This window comes from Podarcis bocagei (genome assembly GCF_964188305.1).
Source record: "Podarcis bocagei genome assembly, chromosome: 10".
NCBI classification, from domain to species: Eukaryota; Metazoa; Chordata; class Lepidosauria; order Squamata; family Lacertidae; genus Podarcis; species Podarcis bocagei.
In genome coordinates, this window is record NC_138135.1 from 14875981 (window position 1) to 14894134 (window position 18154).

General features: G+C 38.4%; 1 protein-coding gene across 32 annotated transcripts in view; it reads right to left on the bottom strand.

The window, feature by feature from the left end:
- Window positions 1-18154, bottom strand: part of C2CD5 (C2 calcium dependent domain containing 5) — an 86881-nt gene that overhangs the window by 45802 nt on the left and 22925 nt on the right. For 12 of the 32 annotated variants that reach the window (XM_081209840.1, XM_081209834.1, XM_081209812.1 and 9 more), the window contains 4 exons: window positions 16163-16248; window positions 15325-15357; window positions 10758-10866; window positions 4706-4771 (listed from right to left, as the gene is read on the bottom strand). In XM_081209840.1, coding sequence (XP_081065966.1) covers window positions 4706-4771; window positions 10758-10866; window positions 15325-15357; window positions 16163-16248 — 294 coding nt within the window. The remainder of the gene's footprint in view (window positions 1-4705; window positions 4772-10757; window positions 10867-15324; window positions 15358-16162; window positions 16249-18154) is intronic. The other 20 variants (XM_081209842.1, XM_081209813.1, XM_081209824.1 and 17 more) reach the window with 3 other exon arrangements.

The following is an 18154-nucleotide window of genomic DNA, read 5'->3' on the forward strand; positions in this document are numbered from 1 at the left end:
GCTTCAAAAGTTTTCTTAAGGTTCTTATGCGTTAGAATAATTTTAGAGACTAACAGAACAATTACTCCCAGATTTAATTGCATAAAAGATATATACTTGGTTTTTTTAAGGGTGAAAGATGTCTGCAATCTGAAGAGAAACTAAAGACTTCCATTTGTGCAACAGAAATTCCCTTGCTCTCAGAGGTTCCCTATCAGATCTGTTTTGGGGGAGGTGGGGGGATCACAGCGGGAGAGGAGAGCAAGGGAAAGTTCTGCTGCACAAGGGGAAGTCTTTGCACTAACAGAACAGGTTTATTGGATGCAACTCAATGGTATTAAAATGAACCAACAAAAAGCTACTAAGATGTGTATATCCAGCACAATCAACCAGGAATCTTGAGACACCTTAAAAACAACACATTTATCATGGCATAAGTTTTTGTGGACTAGAAGCCAGCTCCTGTTGCACTTTTATGCCATAAAAGTTGCAGGTTTTTAAGATGCCACAAAATTTTGTTTTTCTGTGAAAGAGTAACACTATCATTCTGGAAGTCTAGCCATCACTATAAGTTATATTTTCTGTAAGATTATTTGGAAAATAGCCCATGAAATGTACAAGTTCATAGCAGTTTCAAATTACAGCTGAAACTGTAACATTCTCAAATCATATATCCTGCACAGAACTCTGGTGGCAACCCCAACTATGCATAAGCCTTGGGGAAAGAGGGAATTACATTAAAAAAAACACACCTGTGAATGCTTTCTAGTCAGAAAAAAACTAGATAAAACCATCAGAAAACTGTTTTGAATGAGACAATATTAAGACAGTTAACAAGGAGTCAGTTATTATTTACCTATTATTTTAAATGCACATGCTAAAACTGTATACCCACTTAGCTCAATGAACTCAGTGGTCCTTAGGGATGGTTTGATTGACAAAATGAAGTCATCCTGTTCACACATGGATTTACATGTTGGAACTTCTGCTCCCTCGCCTCTCCTCCTGCATGCACCCAAATCTGGTCCAGAGGGATGGAGGAACTGCTAGAACAGATTTGGGGGCTAAACAGAGGGAAAAGAGGGAGGGGAAGTTCCACTGCACCAACTAAAGTCCTTGCACAAACTGGACAACTGAGTAAATCTGTATAAGTTTGTGCTGTTGTTTTATTTCTTGTTTAGACTCCCAAAAAACAAATTAAAGTTAAGTCATTGTTTTTATATTCTACATTTTGGGAACAAAAGGTCCAGAACCATTAATCTGCCAGAGTTGATTTGTGATTCACTCTCTCTCATATTGTCCTTCATGTATATTAATTAGCAGGAGGTCAGGAAATCAAAGGGGCCATGTGGACACACATTCACCTCCCCAAAGCTTGTTCCATACCTCCCTTTGACTAAAGTCCATCACATATTACAAAAGTTGCTCCATTTGATGGGACAGCCAGAGTTACAGCCAGGAAAGAGAAAATCAGCAACTAACATGTACCTGAGTGATAATACAACAGCTCTTCAGATCTGAGTGCTTTACCAACAACACCATAAACCTAGACTAGGCTGTATCATCTGTATTCAGGATCCTGAAAAGGAAATATATCCTCCAAGAAACAAGGCCAACTTTTTTAAAGGGAGTTTCTATCAAAAAATATTTTAATCAGATAAAATATTTTTTTAATCAGATGATATCATTCAACACTCAAAAATAGCCCCTCTGCTCTTACTTCCTCCCTTGCATTTTTTGATCCTGATCCATTTCCAGAAAATAAAATTCTACATAGTACTTCCAGATTGAAGGGTTTCTTTCTGATATTCAGTGAAATCACTGTGAACTCACTGTATTAGATAAACCATAAACTTAATAGACACATATGCCACCATGAATCATGGGTAACCGCTTTAACTGCCAACATTAAGTGACCTCACAATTAAATTGAAGGTGATGATCTTGTGGCTACTGACAGATGCTTCGTGACAGCAACAAGGCTTAGGGCTCGCTGAACAACCCGCAACACTACATCCCAAATGAACATCAATTTCCAAGGGGAGAAGATTACTAACGAAAATGAGAGCTACAGTAACTTCATACAAGGAAAGTTAAATTGTAGTTGCATGATGCAAAGACCAAACAATTTTTAACTGCAGTGTATGCTTAACATTTAAAAGCTGGATATAAGGGGAATATAAGCTGGAGATAAAACTGTTCCTCAAAAGTTAACACAGCCATTGCAAAAAAATAAATAAAATGCAGAGACAGAATAATAAGATAACATCAGAGTGAAAAACTCTGTGGTGTCTAATAGATTGGAAAAAATTGTTCAAGGACCGTTAATGTTTACACCAAGTTATTTCTGTAATGTTGCCAAGGTCAATTAGACCTTGGGCTATCTACCATCTAAATTACACTTTTAAGCAAGCTTTCGAAGTTTGCTTTCAAAACTCAGCTACCCTACTCCAGTTCCAGACCAGTGGCCCCCTGTGGGGCTTCTTAAGAGATTAAAGCAGTTTACAGAGCTCATATAGGATAAATATTAAGAATAAACTAAAAACAATAAATTGGTTTCTTTTCAAATATCTTTTACTTGCTTATTCATTTAATCAAAACAGTAAGAAATATTAGAATTCTAGATTTATCAACTACTAAATCAGTATTATTCGGAGAGCCAACTGACATATCCTGAAAGTCTAGATAAACAAAAGAGAACAAGACCTGATCAGGAAGCTCAGGACATCAGCCATGGCCAGATTAGAATTGTGCAATTGGCTCATACTACCAGGGGATCCAGACTCTGAGCTTTCATTTTTTTAAAAGTAAGTCTCTAACCTTCCTAGAATGTAAGAAAGCAAAATGTGTAGGCAACCTTCTAAGCGCTTTCTGTGAGATGAGCCAACATTATTGCTCTTGCTTTCAGTGAATTCAGCTAATGAGTGAAGTTGACCCTATGACTCATGCGTGCTTTTTTTTTTGGACACCAGGATTTAGGAATCCCCAGAATCCTGAATAGTTGCTGCTTTTCTCTATTTAGTGCACATTTATTTCCTGTTTCTGTCTCATTTCTAATCCTTGAAATCTCTGTAGTTTTTCCTTTACTTTCTAGCAACCAGGACTCATATTTCCTATGATGGGTTCATCTGAGATCAGGCACTCTTTAGAAGCTATTTTATGCAAACACTACATGATAAGTGTGGGTGGATGTTAAAGTACCCCCCTGCCCCTGCCGAATAGCAAATGCAAAGATGCTTAGGCATGTTGCTTGCTGTATAAGAGCTGAAATCCAGGCATTCATTAAAAATTCATTGTATGGTTAACTTATAGTGCAATAGTATAAATGCCTACCTAGAAGTCACTTTTGTGTTTAATGGGTTTACTCGCAAGGTTAGTGGGCACAGGACAACATCTTCGACTTTTTTTATAAGCAAGGATCAGAAGTGTTCAGAAGTTAAATATAGGCAGCCCACTAAGTGTAAAGTTATTTTATAAAACAGGAATGAAATCAAATAATTTTAACACAATTAAATTACTATTAGTAAAACATAATAATTATAACATTTTAAATTTCATAGGTTCATTCACACTGTTACCGTATTGGCAATATGGTATGGATTTGCTGATTCAATTTCGGTGTGTTTGTGTGTATTTTGAACCTTGTCACTGGAAGATGGTTTTAATTACCCTTTTGTTCTCTCTGATACCAATAGGTTATTCAAACTTTTTATTCCCATATGCATCCATTCACACACTTACAAAATGGGAAGGGCTGCATGTGTGTGCTTCCAAAATTACTGTATTATGGAACTAAAGTATTTGCAACAGTATTCTTCCCCATAAGACCTACCAACCTCAAACTCAGTTACATTATTCAGGTATGGACTAGTACACTAGAAGTATTTCTTCACCATTCAGACTTCTGAACATAGCACTTCCTAGGCCCTGAACTATCTGATCCCTCTCTTTTATTTCCATTATACATTTTCATAAAGTGTTTCTTTAAAAAATATATCTTATGGATTTTTAAGAAAGCATACAATTTCCAATGGACGCCCTTCTCCCCACCCATCCCTATAAGACAGAAAATCAAGAGAATATAACACCATGTGACTCTGGTGGCTGCCAGTCTCTAGGCTTACCAATGGAAAATGTTACGAAATGGTAATTTTTATAAAATGTTGTTACTTTGCAGCATGCAAGGGGCTTTCCATTATGTCAAAAGAATTTGGCTTGGTAATTTGGCAGTTGCTATATTTCCACTCTGTTCTTCAGCTTCCCAGCACTTTGGCTCATGATATACATTTTGAAAAATCTCTCAAAATCCCCCAAACAGAAGCAAAAACTACCCACATACTCCCCAGGTCCTCAAATGCCCGTTGGGACAAAAAGATCCTAGGTTGCTTTCGAAAGGTTAACATTATCTCTCAGGGAAGGGCATTCTAACGGAGATGTCACAGAAGAGACCCTTCCACAAATGACAGAACATGGAGCATGACCTCATTAGATTTATCTGGGTGCAAAGGGTTGGCTGAGGGAGGCTCTCAAGGAACTAAATCAGATTTAATTTAATGGTAGGGTTTAACGTTCTGAAACTGAAAATTCTTTTGCAAATTTTCAAGATAAAAAATACTTAAAATTTGAAATATTAACTTGGTAACAAGCTACCGTTTTTCTAAACAGACTTCACTGAGCTGCCATAATTTCTGTCAGCGTATGTAGTACTGAATGACTAATAAAATACCTGAATTGAAACTATTCCAGTCTAGCAGTTTGTATGATCTTGTGTTACCCATAATTCCGACAAAGGCTGAGTTCAAAACAGCAAATTAGTAGATCAGTTTTAGCAGAATAGTGAAAGCAAGAAAGAAAAAAAACAGCACACCACCAACAAGAAAACAACTGATTAATACCACTCCACAGGAACTGGAAAGACACAGACAGCAAAGTTAATAAGAGAGTGAAAATAGAAAAGGAAGGATGGAAGGATCATGCTGTATTATTCTAGCTATATTTATCAAGTAAAAAAAAGATTAACGCAATTACCAATACCATGCTTCAAAAGTCCTTTTCTATGTTTCCCTACTTATTCATCTGGCAGTTCATGTATTTCTCTCTTGAATTATCAGTTAATATTATTTGAGCAGAAATGATAGCATAACGTTTTAAAGGAAGACAGCAAATGGCAGGACAGTTGCAGAACTACTGTGTTGCTTCAGTTCTGTGAGAAACTATTTTTGAATAGCCAATATTAGCATTTTATCAGCACAAGCATCTCTCACCTGCCTCTAGATTTTCCTTTGCTTTCTTATGAAGCATTTTTCTTTTATTTTTTAAATGTTTTTTTTTTCTTAACAGGAAATTAGATTGGAAAATATTCCAATGAAATTGTCCTTTCTCTTTTCATGCTACACAGAGATTTTCTCAGGTTATGTAGGATTCATTAATCTATTGAGACATGAAAAGGGAAAAGTACTTAAATGGCTATATTTCAACTTTTTGTGGCTAATGTATAAAACATTTAAAATTTCACAGCAGAAAAAGCTTGGCTGGAACTAATTGCATGTTGGAAGCGATGGGGTCTCAACTGAATAAGAAGGCTCTCTCTACAAGTGCAACATTAGGCATAAATCATCTACTCTCCAAACAGGGCCAGACCAATGCACACAACCTGGGCCCACTGAACTGCTAGAAACAGGGGAATGCCCCACAGGCAGCTGTCCCTTTCGCATGCTGACTAGGTATTACCTCCACAGATACGCACAAGATCTGTTGCTTGGACATGGGCGTATCTTTATTGGTTGGAGGCAAAACGGAGATTGTGTCTGATCTGACCACTATCCAATCTGGGCAGGAACAGAGGAAATTTTTTGAAGTGGGAACTCCTCTTCTTCCAAAAGTTAGACATAGAAAATGACCTTACCCAAAAGAAAAGGCTCCCAGTCCTCAGTCTACAACACCAAAACACAAGACTTCATCAAGGAGAAAAACAGAAACAAGAGCCATCTATTTATACCTATGTCTATACCTAGTTGGAAATGGACTGGGTGATATGAAATTTATCAAAACGGAGACCTACCAAGTAAGAAAGAATCCCCTCTCTTTGGACATGGACAGAGGGCTCTTCTGGTGACCAAGCCAAGCAACCATATTAGCCACTGTGGTTCACACAAAACAATCTGAAGGCATGCAGAATAGCATTTGATCCCAAGCTGATACCAAGAACAGCTTACCAAGACCATCAAAAAACAGGTTATCAGAAGTGATGCTGGCTGATTAGCCCACAGAAACAAACTGATTCCTGCAGTCAATGCCTTACGAGCAGCTGTCATGACATAAAGCTTCTTCTGGGGGTACATTTACCTTTCTGACATTTACCTTGCTAGGAAATCAATTACAAATCAATGCAAACTGTCATAGAAAACAAGTCAATGACAGAAGCATCCACTTTAGGGGCTATTAAAGGATTAGAGATGTCCTTAGGAAGGGGACACAATCAATATCTCAACTTGTTTCTAGGTTTTGCTGCTAATGGAGTCTTCCACTCAGACCACAACCTGGGCAAGGAAGGGTGGAAATGAAACTTGAAAAAATGATTGCATAGAACCAGGAAATACTTTGGTTATTTCCAGAGGCTAGGAAGTAAAAGGAGCCTGTGAATCCACTACCTTAAGTGATAATTCTCTCAAAGTACTTCTAAGGGAAAGCAACTATCTTTTTTGCATTCAGTACTATTGAAACTGGAGAGGTTCCCCCTTTTAATAAGCTTAAATAGAGTCCCTGTTTTACAGGAGCTGTCCCACTACTAGAGTTCCCCCTTTATTGAGGATGAAGGTTTTGGAGTTGAGTTGCCCTCATCATATGGACAGGATCTGTGGAACAGTTAATATTAGGAAAAGTTCCACATGAAGAATACTTAATTGGCTCTTTGCCTTTCCCATAACTATCCAGTCTTCTCCAGAACTCCTTAGAGCAGGAACAGTACAGAAGAATAAGAAGGAATTAGAAGAAAAGGGACTGATCTGAAGGGTGTTTCTGAGTGGGCACTAGGATACCACCAAGTGGGATTGTGGTCCTTCCATTGCTTGAGGTGGGAAAATGTTATCACTCCAGAGAAAGCAATCTCTTATCCCTCCCTTGGAGTTTCCGTTAGAATGTCAGTTCACCTTCTGGCCAAGTGCAAAAACTGCTTAATACTAAGACCAACCATTCAACTAACAAACACCACAGCCAAAAATTAAGACAACTACATATAACATATAAAGACACAAGGTTACTATATGGACAGTCCACACCTAACACCAAATCTTAACTATAAGCTTGTCAGTTACAGATAGGTAGCCGTGTTGGTCTGCCATAGTCAAAATAAAAAAGTTCCTTCCAGTAGCACCTTAAAGACCAACTAAGTTAGTTCTTGGTATGAGCTTTCGTGTGCATGCACACTGTGTATCTGAAGAAGTGTGCATGCACACGAAAGCCCATACCAAGAACTAACTTAGTTGGTCTTTAAGGTGCTACTGGAAGGAACTTTTTTATTTTGACTATAAGCTTGTCAGTCAGTCTAGGATGTATTGTGGATGTTCTAGTGGCCACTCAAAAACACCTTTCATATAGAACCAATAGTCCCTTTTCTAGTAGGCACTAGACACCATAAAGCGGGATGCTCTAAAGCTAACCCTGACATCTATGGGTAGGTGCTGGCTGCTTAATATGTAGGAAGATCCCACAGAAGTATTCACCTCCCAAATGCAGCCTCTGCAGAAATGTTTATCTTAATTCTTATAATTCCTAGTAATTGAGCTCGGACTAGCTGAAGTGGCTGCCCCACAAACCTCCTGAAGAGGTATGTTAGTGGAAAATGCCACTGCAGTGGCAACAGCCCCTATGGAATGGGCCTCAAAGTCTGCAGTGACAGTTGACATGTATGTCAGATAAAATGCAAGCTGAAACTCACCTAGGAAGGGTGGTGGTAGAATACTGTTTTGCTGTGACTAATTCTGCTGAAATCTCAGTCATTAGTGTATTAGTTTTAATGTGACAGGTGTTAGGAGAAAATAACAGCTTCCTGCTGTACAATACACTGAGCAGAGGGAGTAGTAGATCTTCTTGTTTATACAGACAAAGCAACTGAATTGCATTGAAGCACTCATAAACACTAGAGCTACAGGCAAGGGAGGTTCTTCAAAATCTATAGCCATAAACCCTGAAGAGCTATCAGAATTCAACAAGACCTGTTGATCTGGGGCTGACCCAGATCCTCTATCATCTGCAGAACGTTTCTCATCTCTGTGATTCACTGGTGTTTGCTGACATTCACCATTGTATCTGGCTTGCCTGTACACAAGCTCTGAAGCTGATGGCCACCTCCTCTGCCCGCTGCTGGCCACTCAGGTTCTATACCATCTCCTTGCCCACTGCTGCCACTGCTACTGTGGGGTTGGTCATGGTGTGCTGCTTCACCTTCAAGTGGCAGACATCTATTTGCATGCCTTGTTGACTTGGTTCCAACACCTTGTTTCTTGATAGGAATTGGGCCATTGGTGCTACTATGCCCTCTATCAATATAGTCCCTGCACAAAGGCAGAGGAACCTTTCTTTAAAGCACAAGGTATTTAGCAGTCAGTAGAACTGCAGGGACACGGGTGGCGCTGTGGTCTAAACCACAGAGCCTAGGCCTTGCCGATCGGAAGGTCAGCGGTTTGAATCCCTGCAACTGGGTGAGCTCCTGTTTCTCGGTCCCTGCTCCTGCTAACCTAGCAGTTCAAAAGCACGTCAAAGTGCAAGTAGATAAATAGGGAAGGTAAACAGTGTTTCCGTGCGCTGCTCTGGTTTGCCAGAAGCAGTGTAGTCATGCAGGCCACATGACCTGGAAGCTGTACGTCGGCTCCCTCGGCCAATAAAGCGAGATGAGTGCCGCAACCCCAGAGTCGGTCATGACTGGACCTAATGGTCAGGGGTCCCCTTTACCTTTACCTAAAACTGTTCACAGCCTTTACCAAGCAGCAAGATAGGGGAGTCGAGAAGGATTATAAATGGGAGGTTGTGCTTTTTTAAGGGTTCAGTTAATTTTTTCAATCAAGCAAAATAATTATTCAAGTAAAATCAATTTTCACAATTAATGAATTGAGAGGAATAATGAATTAATAAATGAGAGGAATGAATTAAACGACTCAGTTAATTTGAATAAGCAGGATCTCAATTAAATAGGAAAGGTAACAGGGCAGTTAATAAGAGGCACACCACAATGAGGTAATTTAACTGACAACTGACTGAAAATAAAATTCCCAACACACTGAAACATTGAAACACAGTAACTAAGTGCAATCACTCTGAAGTCTCAGAAACAGTGAAAATGACAACTCAGTGAACTGGGAGCAAAGGCCAGAAGAGCAGTAAGTGAATATAGATCTGCTGCAACTGAGGTGGGAAAACAAACTGACATTCCCAGAGGGCTGAGACCTTCCTTTGGAGTTTTCCTGCCTCAAGCAACAGGAAGAATACAATCTCATCTGGTTGTGTCCTAGTGCCCACCAGATAACTCTTATTTTTTATGTTTTCAATTAGATTTGTGGCATTAATGGCACTTGCTCCTTTTCCTTTAGGACCTTAAGCTTTAGTCCTTCCCTCCTTCCCGAGTCCACAGGGCTCCACAGCTTACTCTGATTAACAGGAGACTGAAGCGGGGTTGTAGTCTTTGCTGTGAGTCTAACGAAACTGATATGTGTGGCCTAACTGAGGCTACTGCTGAAGGCTCAAGCTTAAGTTCCTGATTGGGGAAAGGGCAACTAAGTTCCCAGTATCACACTTTGAATCTATCCAAGGAAAAGCAGAGTGAAATGTTTCCTTAAGGGAGGAGTCTAGGGCAGGGGTTGTCAACCTGGTGCCTACCACCCACTAATGGGCATTTCAGGATTCTAGGTGGGCGGTAGGGGGTTCTACGGCACAAGCTGAATCCTCCTTCCATCGGGCACTGGTGGACGATAAGGAAATTTTACCATCAAGAAAGATGCATTAATGGGCGGTAGGTATAAAAAGGTTGACTACCCCTGGTCTAGGGAATTATTCCCTCTGGGATCTCCAACACTAACCTCTTTTGCTCCTCTTTCTCTGCTTGTCTAGAGTAAACGGGACACCACCAAACTCTAACTTACAGCCTTTCCTATCCTAACTAAAGCCCAGTGGAAAAAAAGATTAGACTGGGACTAGGGTAATGCTAAATGGAAAAACACTTGCTTTCTAGTTCTAAGAGGAACAGACCAGAGGCTGGGAGCTCACCATTTGAATAAGGCCATTTCTAACCTCTTGCCTCTAACTTGCTGAAAAATGGAATTCCTCACTTCCAAATCTTACTCTGTTCATGTTTAGAGAATATTCTAGGGAAATCTCAGGATAATTTATGCAATTTTCCTTGATTCATCACACAAAAAAATTAGACATGCTGTTCCTAGGTTCTGGAAGAATCCTCAATAGCCAACTTTCAAACATTTAAAAAGAGCTGAAACAGAAAAACATCCAAGTTTGCACTTGAACACTTTCTCTTGAGAGTCCTAGTAAGATTTACAATTTGAGAATTCAGTTCTGTCATTGATTCTGATGTTATATATCACTGGCATTATAATTAAATAGCTCGATGACATTGAAAACATTTACAAGAAGGCTGTTGGGAAAAAGTCTTGCTAAAGCTTTGTTTATTTCACTTCAAAACATTTTGCAAGGTCTTACCTCCAATAAATATATATAAATATACAGAGTGTCAAGGTCACAACAACATATCAAGATTTATTCCTGTAACATACCAGGATTGTGAATGCGATCCAGGAGCTTCACTGAGCGAGCACTGACAACACCGCCTACATGAAGAAGGAAGCCTGAAGGAAAGGCCGTCAAAGTAAAAAAAGGAAATTCCTGTTCCGATAAGAAGAAAAAAGGAAGAAATTATAGTTGATCTTAAGGGCTTGGCCTATTGTTCACCAATCAACATGCAAGTATCTCTTGAAACACAGGCAAAGCAGAACAGTTGGCAAAATGCTTTTTAAAGATTTACACTATGCATTAATCAAGCAAAATGTATGCCATCCACAGACCCAACACGCTGTGGGGTTAGCAGACATCTCAAAAGCAGTTAAGACACTACTTTCCCCCTCATAATGCTGCTCCTGGGCTGGGATGTTAACTATATATTGTGACACTAGAATCCTAAAGCCCAGAATGGGTACATCGTGCTGGACTCAATAAAATGTACTAGTGAGTACATTAAGAGGGATCAGGGAGTATTGTAGAGATATTATTAGGAGACTTAGAGCCTGATCCTAGTGGTGTTTACTTGTAAGTCCTGTTTAATTCTTACATTTAATTCTTACATTCTTACCCTTCCTTTCTTCCAGGGAGCTCAAGACATTAATTACTACTACTATATCTGCTGTTGAAACCATACTGGGTTTAAATCACATGGAAACCAGTAATTTACTTCTAAGTAAATGCTCATTGAATTGTGCTGGGAATCCTATAGTCTATCTTTGTTCTGGCAGTTAAGTATCTTCTTTACCCTCCATATTTTTTGCCTCATAAGAAACAAATACACTATGCAGGGACTTTGCCATTATTTTGCAGAAACAGGACCTCAAAGAGTCATTATACTATGGCAATTAAAAGACAAATAAATGCTTTAATAGGTGCTAAACAGTCTTTTTACTCTGAGAGGAGAATGTATTGAAAAATACTGAATCTAGGACCTAATAAAGTCCTGGATTTTTCCTTAACTTCAATCAGGTCATATTACAGTGGCACCATGATCCCCCATGTTTGTCATGAAATTTCGATCTACAATGCTAGTGTAATGATGTACCTTGTGCTATTATGATAATGACTGTTGTCACTGTTTCTGCAGCTCCTGAGATTCAGCTGCTAGAGTGTTTTATTTCATTAAACACATCCAGAAACACAGTAAATTAATTTGGGCCCATCATTTCAGAAAATATTCTTCTTATGCCTTATTATTATTTATTCCAGGAGCCCAGGGCAACAGGATGTTTGAGAAGAAGCCTTAGGATTATTAATTATTTGATTAGTCTCCCATGACCAAGAGGCAAATATACCCACAATACTTGGAATGGTGGTCAAGTTAAAATTATTTTACAGGCATTATTGATCCCTAACACAGCATGAAACACCCATGCATTGGTATAAATTAGGTTTAGGCTACACTAGGTGATTGCAGGCTGCAGTTCCCCTTCCCATTGCAACCTTAAGTTCAAATCATGTACATCTGCTTTCCAGACACAAGAGGGCAGGAGGAGAAGGGCTACAAGTAGGAAATGAATGGATAGGAAAGAGGAAAGGGATGGCAGGAATGGGTCTGAACATGAAGCACAAGTAGAGGAGTAGCACCACTCTTTCCAAAACCACAAGGCTAATGTTCAGAGAGATGCAAAGATAAAGGGGGGGGGAGTCTTGACTCCAGCAAGCAGAAATTTCTGGGCAACTGAAAATGTTCTGTGTGGTCACACAGCCCATAAACAAATGGAATTTACAAACAAAAACCCATAAAGAATAATAAAGAGAAATGCAACTTTAAAATGTTTCACGAAGTTTTTTCTTGAACATGGCTACTCTACTTAAGGGATAAAACTGAATCTAGAGAATAAGATTCAGATAACAAGAGTTCTACTGTATCTTTTATGCAAGATTATCTTTTTGTCTCTAAACAGGGATGGCCCCAAATGGGTTCATCTAATGCAGATCTGCACACAATAATATATAGCATGTTTATGGGGGGGAAAGAAGATGGGTTTCCATTTGCCAGTTCTACAGCATCAATGCAAAAAATAAATGGAAGTTCATGCAACAATGGTTTATTTCATAATGTTCCTATGATTGGTAAGTGCAAAGGAAAGGAGAAAATAATCATTATCACATCTTACACTATGACATGAAAAATGACAGATGCCTCTACTTTCATACTATAAAGCTCACAATCTGGATAATCTACTGATTCAGTTACATAGCATTAACATTCTTCCTTAGATTATAAAAAGCAGTACAAAGAGGGGGAGCATGGAAGAAGCCAAGAAGCCATTAACAAGCCAAGCACAAACTTTGAAAAACCTTCTAAAAGTCTGAAAAGAAAATATGCAATTCTTAGCATTTCAGAATATTTGTTTTTGCTGAGAGGTGTGGTGTTTTTAAAGAGCTAGATATCTAACCCACAAGATTTCATAGGCAGTTCTAAAATGAGATGGGAAATAGAAATAAGAGATAAGAACAAGGAAAATAAAAAATATATTCAACTCTTGCAACTTCTAAGCCTGCATTACCATGATTATTTCAAGCCATCTCATTTTTTTCCAGTTCAAACACACAACGAATTATTTGCTTGTAATGCTAAACCATGAGGATGATCTGCAGCAAGCCTTTGGCCTGTGTGTTCCCCCACCACCATCATCTTCCTCCAGGGTGGCAGTGAGGAGGCATTCATAAGTTTTTCTTCTGTTTTACATTAACCACATTTTGTTGTGTTGCCCAAACCTTGACAAACTGTGGTCAGTCTTAACTATGGTGATTGGAAACGAGACAATTTCAAAGCATAGTTTATGAAACTGACTTGTTTTCACTAAGCACAGTTAAGATTATCCACTGTTTAGGCTTTGGATATAATGCTAAACTGTGGATAATCTAAAACAGAAGTTTCTGATCTCCATGCCTGAAACAAGATGGAAGAGGGCATGAGCCCAAGACTCACTACAGCTCTTCCTTGCAACACAAACCATGGTTTAGTGTAATTTGCAAACAAGATCAATATATAAACCAACCGTAATTTTGGCATCTGCCATATTCTAGCTCATGATACATAGGCCTGTCCCATGCCATCTGCATTTTAATCTCATGACTTCTAATTATATTTAGTCCTGATATTCAGAGATATATAGTCTCCAAATGTAGAGGTTTCATGACCAATAGCCAACAAGAGCCCTACGTCCCGTGTATTCCAATTAAAAAGGCATAATAAAAAGACTGCAAAATGCATTTGCACAGGAGACATCAACAATAAATCATCTCACAAGAGCTCTCAACCCATTTCCACTCCAGTTCCTTGTACTATAAGTCAATGGGTTTTAAAAAAATAAATAAATAGAAAGCCAGCTGTGCAATCGCACAACACAGCATACCAGTATATATGAGCAATCTAAGACTTTGTTTATAGTATTTCTCATTTGAGAGACACCTGGGGACATCTAGGGGGCTGCTTTATGAGAGAAGAGTTTTGAACTAGATGTCCCTTTAATCCAACTCATCTGTTCACCTAGGCCTACTCTGAGAGGTAATCCTACTATGTTGATGTATTAAAATGATTGCTGATTTGTAGAGTTTTTTGTACAGTACTTGTTTTATGAATGTAATTTTATTGTTGATTTTAAGCTGTTCACTGCCATGGTATTATTCTCTTAGTATTGGGAGTATATTTTTGCACATATAATAATTCAGAACAAACATTAATACATCTTCAGCCATTTTCTTACATTCCTTAAGTAGTGAATGTAACATCAGAACCAGCCCGTGGAAATTATTTCCTAGCCACATTACTGGTTTATAATCTAACCCCTAAAACTGGTATAGGCTACAGGGACAAACACTTCTGCGTAATCCACACAAAAATCAATAGAAGAAACATAGCTGTAACACTTGGTTTGTTGCACTACAGATGACTAACAAATGGTTTGATTGGAGAGGGGAAAACAGAAGCAGATGTAAAATTAAAGCATATTTCAACTATGCCAGTTAGACCCACAATGTACCATCACACAGAGTGTGAAGGTGTAGGGCATTTTTAAAGATACATTTTAAGCCTAGCCTTTTTCAAAGTTGTATCTCATTTATAATGATTGTTCATGACTTATAAACATATTAATAAAGAATTCATCAAAGTATTAAAAGCTTGCAACGGGAGTTTAAAATAAAAATAAAGTTTGTCAACCCGAACAACATATAAAAACCCACAAAACATTTAAATTACTAAGACAGGGGCACAGGGTAAAAACTTCCTTTTTGCGTTAGTTTATTTTCAAATTAAACATTACAAAATAAACAATATGAATTGCTATTTAAATGAAATGAAAAGTTAAATGAAATGTACAGTCATGCGGACTATTGGTTAAGCAGGAGGATTTGGATTTCTTAAATGATCTGAGGAGAAATCTTTATAAATTTGCATCCGAAGGATTCTAAAGGGAATCTGGAAATAATACTATTAACAAATAATCCCAAATTCCTAAAATGTAACTCCAAACTCGAAAGGGGTTTTCAAAATAAAATTAACACAAAAAGAGAGGGCTTAAAAGAAATGTCACACAATGATTTGGAACATACCCGCCTTCTACAGAACCTATGAGGCGATCCTCCCTTAGCAATGGGTAACACAAGAAATGAAAAGAGAATCATCCAACTTATACAAACTTAATGTTGCTATTCATTTTAGAATTAATCCACATTTTAATGGTGTGTGCATATACAGTGTTAAGTATATAACATTTGGTACAGTCCTCTAAACCCAAGTAAAAGTTTGTCTTTAGTGAAGAAATCAGAAATTCACAAAGAATTTAGGTGCAGGTATCCAGTTGAGTTTAGATCCATTAGGCCAGCGGTTCTCAACCTGTGGGTCCCCAGATGTTGTTGGACTACAACTCCCATCATCCCTGAGCTCTGGCCTTGCTAGCTAGGGGTGATGGGAGTTGTAGTTCAACAACATCTGGAGACCTACAGGTTCAGAAAGGCTGCATTAGGCAGAATGTGCTTATAGTTCTAGTTCATAGCCACTTAAAAATACAAGCTTAGGGAGCAGGTGAGGAGGTAGCTGCTTTGACATGGCACACAAATTCATTTACATGAAGATTTAGCTTTTTTAATTCTGTTTTAGAGCTTTCTAGAGTCTGAGTATGGATATCCAACAGTGTTTATCAAATTGTGAGAAAGGACAGAAACACATAATACTGTACATACTTATGGTGGAATACTCCATGGCATGTCCTTGTTTTGGATATCTAATTCTCGCATCTGAACAAGGATTAAATCCCATACAGTTCAGGATCAACACAAGGAGATAACAGTTGTTTAATGAACAAGGAAATTAGCATTTGATAAAGAGACATTTCCACAGTGACGGGTTCAGACATGCAAGTTAAAAATAGGATTATCATGCTTTTCTTACCCTTTGCTCCAAAGCCGTCTGAGTTTGCTGTCTTAACAGAGCTTTTAATGGCCCCCCTTCTTTTCCAGCACTCCCACTGCCCATTCCTAAAGGATATCAGCATGTAAGTAAGCAGTCATATCAAACAGCTAAATAATATATTATACTGAATTTTTATTTAAAAAACATGGCATATACATGCAAATGTAAGAATTATGAAAGGTCAAACTTGCAAGATTCAGAAAGCCAAAATCATTTACCATGTACCTTTGCACCAAAAAAAAAACATATTTTGATAAATACAATGTGTCAGTCTTTTTATTTCTAATTGTAGAGAAGACCTACAAATTTTATTTTTATTTATCCAATGCAGCAAAAAGATGGCAAAATTTTCCATCAACATGTACAGAAAAATTAAAAGGGGTTTAGTGTAGATAGAAATAAAATTGTAGAAGGTCAAAAGATTTAAACATAGTTTGTTCTTTCTTTCACTGATAATACTGGGAACTTCAGGCTTCAAGCTCTAACTTTTACAAGCAGGTCATCAATTAGAATAAAAAAATCTGTCAGCATGCTCATAAATTGTGGTTAAGTAAAACCTATCGTTTTAGAGGTTTCAGTGTACTGTAGGCAAAAGATTGTGACTCTCTTCTCCTGACATTAATTGGATTATTTATGTACTTCTCTTTTCAAAAGTTTCAGAGTAATAGAACATTTTTGCACCACAACAGTGGTCTAAACTTTAGAGTTTATGTGGGTTCTTAAAAATTTGCACTATATGATATTCACATGAGCCCAGAGCATTTAGAAAGGCAAACGTGCAACTGTGAACATTTTTAGTTTCTACAGTAAAATTTTCAGGGTAAAATATTAAAGCATTTAGGGGCATTACACCTCAGTGTTCACACAGCAGCAGCATCTAAAATAATAAGGAAGACCGCAGCTCAGGGGTAGAAAACATGCAAAGGTTTAATCCCTGACATCGGCAGGTGGGAAAAGGAAAGTATTTCTGCTTGAATCTCTGGAGAGAAGCTGCCTGTGTAGGCAGGTGGACCAAAGGTCTAACTTTGCAAAAGGCAGCTTCCTGTGTTTCTAATGCAATTTCTACTATCAGTGGTTTTTTTTTACAATATACTTGCTAAGGGCTTGTGTCAATGCTGCCTAGTTTCTTTACACCAATATGGATCAGTCTTGTCTAAAAATCATAACAATTCCAGTGATGAAATGCTTATTCTCTCTCGTAAGATATAATCCACCAGAAACTGCTTCTGGGCAAGCCTCACTGAAATAAAGGGGTCTTACCCATTAGCACGTAGTACTTACAAAACAGAACATCACTGGCACTCTAAGTATCTCAAATCAGGCACACCGGCTTGCCCCTGCAATTGAGGGGGCCGGTACCACACAACGTGCGCACACTGTGCCTGCACACCACACAACACACTGACGTCACTCGTGCGCGCTGTGCGACATGCTGACGTGTCACACACACACCGTGCAGCTTTAGCGTGATGTGCGCACACCACGTGGCATGCACACACAGTGTGCAAACATTACTGCAGAATATTGAGGGGGCCTGTCTACTTCCTTGAAAATTGGGGGGGGGGGCTCTCAGCCCCTTGTCCCCCTTAAAGGCATGCCTATCTCAAATAAATATGGACAGCCATACCATTGACAATTCAGATACTGATGCATACACTAAATACCATCCTATACTAGACTAAAAACTAATCTGTTTAAAATAAGGCAAGTAAAAAGAAACCCACAATTCGAACAGATTAGCTCATTGTAAGGTGTAAGATTTCCCACCCATTCACACATTAATTTTGTACAAAGTATCTGAAATGGTTGGAATTTTTTAACCACTTGCAAATTCACAAATCCAAATAATGCAAGCAGAAAGTGGTTGTAAGTGTTTGAACTTATATTGGTAATCTACATGTTGCTGGTCGCCCCCACTTTTATTAAATTCTAGATTCTAGAGTAAGAACAACAAAAAAAATCAAAGGAAAT